The 9,596-nt window shown below is 39.5% G+C and overlaps 2 protein-coding genes across 2 annotated transcripts in view; one reads left to right on the plus strand and one right to left on the minus strand.

The window, feature by feature from the left end:
- Positions 1-1,871, minus strand: part of LOC103474007 (bromodomain-containing protein 3) — a 6,642-nt gene extending 4,771 nt beyond the window's left edge. Inside the window, exons 1-3 of the mRNA XM_008424710.1 lie at positions 1,571-1,871; positions 333-649; positions 44-196 (exon numbers count right to left, since the gene is read on the minus strand). Of these exons, the coding sequence (XP_008422932.1) occupies positions 44-196; positions 333-527 (348 nt within the window). The 5' untranslated portion in view covers positions 528-649; positions 1,571-1,871. The remainder of the gene's footprint in view (positions 1-43; positions 197-332; positions 650-1,570) is intronic.
- A 2,387-nt stretch (positions 1,872-4,258) lies between these two features.
- wdr5 (WD repeat domain 5) overlaps positions 4,259-9,596 on the plus strand; it is an 11,628-nt gene continuing 6,290 nt past the window's right edge. Inside the window, exons 1-12 of the mRNA XM_008424711.2 lie at positions 4,259-4,383; positions 6,048-6,157; positions 6,264-6,372; positions 7,369-7,442; positions 7,522-7,611; positions 7,692-7,781; positions 7,962-8,045; positions 8,123-8,178; positions 8,271-8,317; positions 9,071-9,146; positions 9,299-9,332; positions 9,514-9,592. Coding sequence (XP_008422933.1) covers positions 6,080-6,157; positions 6,264-6,372; positions 7,369-7,442; positions 7,522-7,611; positions 7,692-7,781; positions 7,962-8,045; positions 8,123-8,178; positions 8,271-8,317; positions 9,071-9,146; positions 9,299-9,332; positions 9,514-9,592 — 817 coding nt within the window. The 5' untranslated portion in view covers positions 4,259-4,383; positions 6,048-6,079. The remainder of the gene's footprint in view (positions 4,384-6,047; positions 6,158-6,263; positions 6,373-7,368; positions 7,443-7,521; positions 7,612-7,691; positions 7,782-7,961; positions 8,046-8,122; positions 8,179-8,270; positions 8,318-9,070; positions 9,147-9,298; positions 9,333-9,513; positions 9,593-9,596) is intronic.

The following is a 9,596-nucleotide window of genomic DNA, read 5'->3' on the forward strand; positions in this document are numbered from 1 at the left end:
CTCTGTTAGGACTTACATATCCAGGACTTTACCTTCTTTAAACCAAGAAGCTCCTAACCTTGTTATATATGTAACAATTGGTAAACATGGTGTTGAAGTCCTGCAGGCATTCGCTTGAACTCCAATAGTAGTTGTTCTCCAGGCGTTTCTTGATGGTACCCAAGTCCATGGGAGACGTTATGATCTTGTGATAGTCCTGTTGAAATAGGAGGTGAGTTTGGATGTAAGAGACAGTCTGTCCAGGTATGACTGACAATGCAGCGCAGTTCTTATCTGGCAATAATATAAGGTAAACCCCCATCCCCTCAAAAAAAACTAAACAGATTACTCACTGGTAGACCGAGACTGACTGCATCAACAGGCTGGTAGAACGGCCAAGCGAACTGGTGCCGCCACAGAGCTTTCACCACCACTTTCTCCATGTACTGCAGCTGGTTGGTCCGTCGGCCAGGCTTGTTGGGATCGGTCACCTCCGGAGGAGGAGGATTCAAGAGCATTTTGGGATCTGGCTCAGCGTTGGAGGACATGATGCAGGTGAARCAGGGTTCGCCGTTATCTCGTTTTAGCCAGGTAGCGTGTGCCTTTCAGCTCAGTGGAGACTCCGAGGGAACGGCAGCCTGCTTCATGCATAGTTTTCATGCCACACAACCTGTCAGTCAAACAGCAAACGGTTACAACTGTGCACTTCGAGCAACGCCRTGGGAATTGTAGAGGCATTGTTAAGCTTGCCTCTACTCTTTTTGTTCATCTTTTGTATGTTTGTTATAACAGCTTTATACCACAATAGCCTAAATTAACTGAAATAAATACTTGAAATATTTCAGTCGGTTTAACAAATTTGTGTATTCTTAAGACTAGCTTTCATTTAATGGAATTAGCTCAATAAATTAGCTTACATAATCGTACAAAAACAAGGAAAAAATTGGGAAATTTAATAGGACAGATTTATGTAATCATTAAAATGCTAGGTCTTACTAAGCAGAAAAAAACCTTAAGAAACATATTATTCCTTTTTATTTAAGAAAGTTATTTTGAACCCTGAAAGTGCTCTAAACTTGACAATTTGGGCCATCATGGAAAAATCACTGTTTTAAAATGCTCAGCTTTATGGGATGATATTTAGTGAAGGGCTGTCATTACAATAGCCTGTAAAACACCGAAAAATGATGGCCGATACAAAAAAAACAACACGTAAATAAAATAAACAAATAAATAAATAAATCTTAGTCTAAGTATTCTAGTTTTATCGAGCAAGTTCAAAGAAGAGTTTAACCAACATTTACTGAAACGGTAAACTCGTTTAAAGCAACAAACACCTCTGGATGTTGTCGAMATAGTACAAAATATACTTTATTGAATGCTGGTAACTGTTGGGGACATTTTTTTTAAGCGCTTTGTTCCCACAAAGAAAAAACAGCGATAACCTATAGCAACGTTACAGCAACACTCGCTAGCTCACTTGGCTAGCTGGTTTTCATAAAGTGCTACTAACTAGCAGATTAAAACGACAAAAACCCCTCAAAGCCAAGTACGTATCGGCATAAATCAGTCTCACATAAACAAAGCCAACCTGGAGTAGCCTCTCTTTGTTTTGTGGCGGCCGACTTCTACTTTAGGAAGTCTTGACGCTGAACCTTCCTGTTTAACGAAGCAAAAGTATCCTTTACAACAAACTGACCAGAAAAATAACGGTTGAACAAAAACTGAAGGATTTATGAGCTCTGGTTTTTCTCGTGAGGGGGGGGGGGGTTGAAGTGATCTTCTGAGGACTTTTTTCTGACTCAAGTAAGTTATTACTGAAGGGAAATTAAATCAGAAAGCCGAATTTTATTTACTTCAGAGTGCAGGACTGGGGTACCAACTGAAAACTAACTGACCAGTAGCTGACATGGCTGGAGCAGGAATGGAGGGAGGGGCATTCCTCTTCACACCGCCACCTGTTGAACCGGAGTGTCTAGAGCAGCGGTTCTTAACACGGGGTCGGCTTCCCAGTGCGGGTCGCCTCGAGACGGATAGCTCTGGAAATCCAAATACATGAATCGATGCTTGCCTGAGAGCKTATTTGCTGTTGTTGTTAGACTACAAGAAAAAAAAAAATTATACAAAACAAACATAAACGTTGTGGGTAATTATCGAGAAGAATTAAGATATATTTTTGAAAAGACCTTCTCGAGATCCCAAGATCTCCCAGAATCCCATGCGGGCAGAAGTGAAACCACAGAAAAAGCAGCAATCGGTGTTCGACGCAGAGTTTAATCAAAACCAAAACAAAGTATGAAAATGACATCAGGAAACTGCAAAAACAACACAGAGAACATACATTCATTTACCTGAGAGAAATAGGATAAGGGGAAAATGCCAAAATAGAAGGAAAGCAACGACGCGTCTTTGGGGAGTCCTAATGCGTTTTTGCAAAAGCAATCTGAGTCGTTCCTCTGAGGCCCATACTTTTGTTCAAAAAAGGGTGTTTTCTTTGTTTTAATTTATGCAATTAAGGCGTRTACTTTCCTTGTATAGCTGACAACCGTTTCAAATTACTAAGTTGAAAAGTTCGACGCAATTTTATTACCTTCTGAGACCTGTTTAATTTCGGTCTACGGCGCTTCTCTTTCTAGATAAGGGAGACCAAAGGTCATTTTAGAGCCAGCTCTTCTCATGCCAGTTTGAAATGTGATGTTACTCCTAATTCCTGGTTGGAACAAAGCCTCTATTTTTTTTTTACCAGGGTTCAACCAAAAATCCTCTGAGATCAAAGCGCAGATTTTAAGAATGAAAACACTTACCGAATATGCCTGAGCTTTTTTCAATATAAACACATTCATTCTAGACATTTTCTAATTAATGTTATGCTAGTTTTGCTTATATGTTTGGCTCACTTAGCGTTACAAATTTAGCCTGATTTAGACACCACCATACCAGTGCTGTTAATATAAAACTACATTTTAGATTAGTTCAAGTCATGTTAATTTTAACTAAATKGTATTCTACCAATTAAATTGCAATTATTAAAAGTTAATTTGTTTTTCCTTARGTTTCAGTGTTTCTCTGTGGAAGATGACTTGACTTGTCTCCTCCACTGCCTGTGTGCCAGTTAATTTATGACGTGGTTCCTTCCTGATAACAGACACTCTTTTCTGCAGGGATAACTTAAAGCCCTCTTWTTCAAACKAATCCTGCTCAATCTACCTTTATCTCATGTGGTAAGATTAAACACTAAGAATATAACATTTTTCTCAACAGTAATACATAAACCATGTGTGCACAGTGACCACTTGAGWACCCATTTGTCATGCTACGCAGTACAGATTAGCTACACATAYTCAAATAAAACCATCTTGCACAAATAATCCTTTACCCCACTGCATCTTCAGTTATCATTTTCTACCATTTTTGAAATTGGAGAAAGAACCGCAAAAATAGCAATTTTATGCTGTTTTGTGGCAAAGACTTAGAGTGCCTGTGGACTCTMTTTGGTATTGTGAATCAGGACATGTGTTGTGTCGCTGCAAGGCGTTGGCCACACTTACCTTCCCAGAGGGCCATCTTGTCAGGATTTAGCCATCTTTGACATTCATTTAGCCAAGATGTGGCAGAGGGTGTGATGTGGAAGTGGTGAATCTACAGACTAAGTGAGATGTTAGGAGGTGTAGGTGTCGATTGGTTCAATAAATTAACCTTGTTTTCTCTCTTTTTTTTTCTCAGTTTTCGCTGTTCTTCTGTATCTTGGACGCGTTTGGCAGTGGGGATTGAAATCTTGTCTCTGGATTCGATTCAAATATCATACATTGACCAACACAAAACTGTTTTCAAGTGTGAAACACCCATATTATTAAGTATTTAAACATCAAGACATTAAAAAACACAAGACGGACATATTTTGCATGAACAATTTGTACATAAGATAATGAATAGATTTCTAAGATTTAAAAAAAGGGTTGCAGTCATATTAGATGTTGAACTTGGGACTTCTAACTAACAATATTGGAATTCTGACTCTGTGGGATTCCTTTTTGTTTTTTCTGCTTGCAACTTCGAAGTTCTAAGTATAAATGTGTAACAATTTAAGTATTACAGACCTTTTTTTTTTTTACACAATTACTGAACCAAAACCCACTTATGTAATAGTTTCAAAAGAAATTTTCGTCCTGTGACCAAATAACGGAGCATAACAACCAGTTTACTAATTCAGCAAAAATAACAGTACTAAGSCACACTTTTGATCCTTGTAAGTTCCCGTACCTTCCCCTCGTAACGCGCTTGCGCAGAACCTTAACAGACCGCATTCCCCGCTTCTCCTTCTCCTCGCAGGTCCTCCCAGCTCAACGCAAACATTAAGAAGCGAGCTGCTTGGCTTAGCCGCTCAGCAGGGCCTTTTCCTTCACTGTACGGGTTTTTCCTCCCCTTTTTCTTGCTTTCCGATGAAATAATATTTGACTGTGCAGCAGCATCAATCTTCGTGAGTATTGGCATATAAGCAAAAGCTCATTGTTTGAATGGAAGATGGCCCCCCTTCGTGGCTGCTACTTGTCAACAGCGCAGTACGCTAAGGCCACTACTCGCTTTTTGTTAAAATCGGTATTTTTGTCGGTTAATTTGTTTTAGTAAAACCTAGTTCACATTATACGTAGCCGTATTTGGAATACTATCTGTGCTTTCAGCGTTGAGTACCACAGAAACACAACTAAGCGATCCCGTCTTGCTCTTTGTTTAATGTTACTATTCCACATTTTATATCATTTCAGCGARCATGTATAAATCACCTCGTGTTTAAAAGTAACCCTAAACCCAACAAGATGGTTGTTAAAGGTGTTTATACTTATTCCTTTCTCAAAATCTTAACATTTTAACGTGAGTTAACTAACTGAAGCTAGCTGCAGTAGCTAACTGTGTAGCGTAACGGCTGCGCTACTGCAGGTATTTATTAAGCAGTTAGCAACAGTAAGCAGCCACATTACTTCCCAATTAGATTTGTTATAACATATACTGAATACGGTAAGAACGTTTAAAGGTTAGAAATGTAGCTGTGCTTGTAAAACTTTGAAGTAGTGTGTAAAAGTAGCTAATTGTTGTGCTAGCAAGCCGCTTAGTTGAGCACATCTTTTAAAATCAGTGGTCTGCATGTTTGTTGTCAGAAGGCCGGTAGTTTAATTCCCTTTCTTTAGGAATGTCGGCAATGTCRGATGAAATTTCCTATTTTAGAACAAATTATGTCATTTGGAAGCTAATTTAAAAAGGCTTCATAAACAATCACGGTTGTTGTCTAGAAATGAAAAAGTTACGGTGTTTTAAATGCAAAAGAAATGAATAAACACCCGGGTAAAGACAAAAAAAAAAAAAAAATCTGTGAATGTGCTTCCCAATTCACAATGAAACCGAAGTATCTTTAACAAAGGTCTTTACASCGGAAAAGTCCCTTATTCAGCTTAAAAGTCACGTTAATTGTAGCACAATATCATATTTTCTAAAGTGATCAGTCTATAATACATAAAAGGCAGGGTAAAAAGTTTAGTTCTGAAATTAATGTTTTAAAAAAATCCTTTGTCAAGTTATGAAATTAAGATACAATTTGCTACTTTTTAATGGGACCATCTCTACTCTGACTAGATTAGGACAATATGAACTCGATATTTGAATTATATAGTTTTGTTGAGTTCAATCAGGYTCGTTAGTACATGTTGGTTTTGTTTTAACAGCTAAACTAACATCCCCAACATACTGTCAAGTTAAGTGATTTGCAAACATGTTATGTTGAGTGACGGCAATGAGAAACGGTGTAGTCATTTTCCATTTCAGCTGACTCGGATTCTAATTACAAATTTATGGTATGTTAGTATTTAAAACATCTTTCAGCAGTTGCACCATATGTATAGAGTAGAATATTAAATTAGCATTGCATCAGAATGAAGCCTGTTTAGTCCAATTAGGTAAATAAATACTGAAAATCAAAGATAAGAGTGTGGCCTGTGTGTGTGTGTCTGATTATCATTTACTTTTCTTAAGACTTATTAATGACAGCAAGCCACTTACTTGTTTGTTCTCTATTTCAGGTTGGCGTGCAATCAATGTTAGTGTCCTCACCATGGCAACAGAAGACAAGAAGCCAGAGACTGACACTAAGCCTCCAGTGGTCCCATCAGCGTCTGCCAGCCAAAGCAAGGTCTGACCAATGAAAGCGATCAATCCCGTTTCCCGTTTTGTCTCGTCCCTGCAGACGGCCTGATCACTGCGGCCGCGCTGATCTTTTCTGCTGCTCTTGTTCACAGTCTGCGCCCGCGAAGCCAAACTACAGCCTGAAATTCACATTAGCAGGACACACTAAGGCCGTGTCGTCCGTCAAGTTCAGCCCGAGCGGAGAATGGCTCGCCAGCTCCTGTGAGTCCATTAAACATCATTGTGATGACAGCCGCCTGACTCGGATTCTAATGCGATTCTAATGCCAGTAAAGTATTGAAATGTTAATTTGTATAAAACTGCATTTTTAGGAATGCCCTTTAATGTGATGCTTCTATGCGCCACATTAGCAGACATGAACTTTTTTGACCTTAGCAGCAAAACTTTGATCATTTTCAAAGTTCTGAGCTTCAGATCTGGTCATTCCATCATAGTTGCTTTTTTTCCACCCAATACGTTTCCACGGGAACAAATGAAAAGCTTCTTTAATGCTATTGTAGCGATGACATCAAACAGCTGGACACGCAGTCTGACAAAACTGATTCAGTACAAGTCAGCAAAACTTTCAAAATAAGAGTCTCAAACTCTGATRCATCAAGTTTCATACTAAAATCACAAACTTTCATGTGTTTGATTGTGAAAATGGCATCTTTCACAATCAACGCTTCATGGAGATAACTTCACTTTCATCTGAAGTTGTGTTAAAAGAATTATTGCTCATTTGGAGCAAGACTTGTATGGAAATCCAAGTGATTTAAATTGTAATATATCAGCAATATTAGCCCACACTAATGTTGGGGTAATAATAAGTATTAAAAAAAAGATAAAAATGAAGGAATTCTACATAAACCCAAAATAATAATTCATACTCGCTACCAACCAAAATAACAGTGTTGTAAATGTCAGTATTAGTTGTTATAATAATAATACTGATTATTTCTGCTTGGTCTCCAGAGGTTTAAATGATTTATGCTGATTATTTTTTTCATGACCTGCAGCACAAATTTATTACATAATACACGTTTAAATAAGTTGCTTTTAGGTCAACGTTGCCGACAAAAGATTTTCAGTCCTCTGTTATAAAAACGACCGTCTGTGATTTCCAGAGTTATTTTCCGACTCTCAGCAGAAACGCCAACATTCGTTTTAAGGTTGTTTTCCCAAACGGTCCTGACTGAGTCTCTGTTTCTGCTCCAGCTGCTGATAAACTCATAAAAATCTGGGGCGCCTAYGACGGAAAGTTTGAGAAAACCATCTCTGGACACAAGCTGGTGAGTAGAACTGGACCTTCTGTCTGAGCGGGTTTGCCTTTAAAAACATCRTCCGTGACTTTTGGTCCTAAACCCGCAGGGCATCTCCGAYGTGGCGTGGTCCTCGGACTCCAACCTGCTGGTGTCGGCRTCYGACGACAAAACCCTGAAGATCTGGGACGTCAACTCGGTAAGGCGGCTCAGACGCGTCAAACCCGCGGCGCTGGGATTGGCRGACGTCAGGCTCTGAATATTTTCTTTTCAATCCAGGGAAAGTGCTTAAAAACCCTGAAGGGCCACAGCAACTACGTGTTCTGCTGCAACTTCAACCCGCAGTCCAACCTCATCGTGTCGGGATCGGTGAGTGCGCTCGCAGCTCCTGGCAACAACACTCCGTCAGAAACACGGAGCAGATGTTGGACTGCAGCCAGAGCTCTCTCCCACTAGCAGCAAAGCTTTAGTGACTTTGACTGAAACACTCATCCAGTGTGTGTGTGTGTGTGTGTGTGTGTGTGTGTTCTTTTTCGTTTTGGCGTCTAGTTCGACGAGAGTGTGAGGATATGGGACGTGAAGACCGGGAAGTGTTTGAAAACACTGCCGGCTCACTCCGATCCCGTCTCCGCTGTGAGTTGGATTCTGTTTCTTCTTAYTTATCCTGTTTGACTGAAACAGGAAAACGTGAAATCTGCTTAAATCTGCAGGTTCACTTCAACAGAGACGGCTCTCTGATCGTGTCCAGCAGCTATGATGGACTCTGGTAAAGCCGCTCCACTCTGAGATTCTGTTTTTGTTTTTATTTTATTTTATTTGTATTTGTCTTGTTAACTAACAGTTTTGTTTTTATTCCAGCCGAATCTGGGACACGGCGTCGGGGCAGTGTTTAAAAACTCTCATCGGTAAGATCAGTAAACCAATAACATCGTCAAGAAGCTATTTTTCCAATAGATTCGATGASTGGATTCAAAAAGTGATTGTTGCACTTGGTGATGAGTTTTGACTTTAGAAAGTTAGGTGGAAGGAAAAAGTGAGGCAGGGAAAAGGTGCACAAGCAACAAATGTAGCGTGAAGCCTTGAGAGGATTGTGAAGCAGAACTGTGACTGTCACATCCCCGTGAGGGAGATTCATATTCCTCTACAGCTGTGGTTTTACCACACGTCTTCCTTCCACCAAACTTTCCATACATCTCTGAAAAAAAAGACAGCGGCWGTCATCAGTCTTCCCATGAGTTTGTTTGTATTAAAAATCCTAGCATGTAATACTGTTCTTTCTTTATACAAACATAATTTTGGACTTTTATAAACATCAAAACGATCTGATTTAGAGGCTTGAATTATATCCCTTATATATATATATATATATGACTTTATACAAATTATACATTTAATTACTGAAATAAATGAACTTTTCAATGATTTCCTGATGCAGAAATATAAAATATTATTCCGTTGTGTGAATTATTCAACAGCAGACCTTAAAATCGTTTCTAATATCGTCGRTATTATAATAACCGACACATCCAGCTGCAGCTRCTCCCTAACGAGCCCCAGAAATATCACAGAGATGAAATGAGAACCACCCAGTCAGAAATCCAGACAGGAATCCTAACCGGCTCAGATTTGTTTGCTAACGTTTCTCCCGCTTCCAACAGACGATGACAACCCTCCTGTGTCGTTTGTGAAGTTTTCTCCCAATGGGAAGTACATCCTGGCTGCTACTCTGGATAAGTGAGTGCTGCACATTTGCAGAGCAAAGTTGTTTACAGAGGCTGATCACTCGGGTTGTGTGTGACGCCCACCTGCAGAGGGCAGCACAACGCCACGTGAAGCTGGACTGTGGGGTTTGTTTCACAGTTTGTGTTCATGGTTTGTCTTTGCAGCACGCTGAAGCTGTGGGACTACAGCAAAGGAAAGGTGAGAAAACATCTTTTTTTTTTTATGATTTTTTTTTTCTTTTTCGTTCTTTTTACCAGAGTCTGTCAAGTGTTTCCACCCAGTCTGCTTAAAGGAATGCCTTAGTTTTTCCTTTTTCAATCATTTGAAACACGTGAAGCTGCAGTTCTGATCGTCTCCTGAATGTTTCTCATAATTTCAGTGCTTGAAGACGTACACAGGCCATAAGAACGAGAAGTACTGCATTTTTGCTAATTTCTCCGTCACCGGAGGGAAGGTAAGTCC

Source organism: Poecilia reticulata, linkage group LG12 (assembly GCF_000633615.1).
Source record: "Poecilia reticulata strain Guanapo linkage group LG12, Guppy_female_1.0+MT, whole genome shotgun sequence".
Lineage (NCBI taxonomy): Eukaryota > Metazoa > Chordata > Actinopteri > Cyprinodontiformes > Poeciliidae > Poecilia > Poecilia reticulata.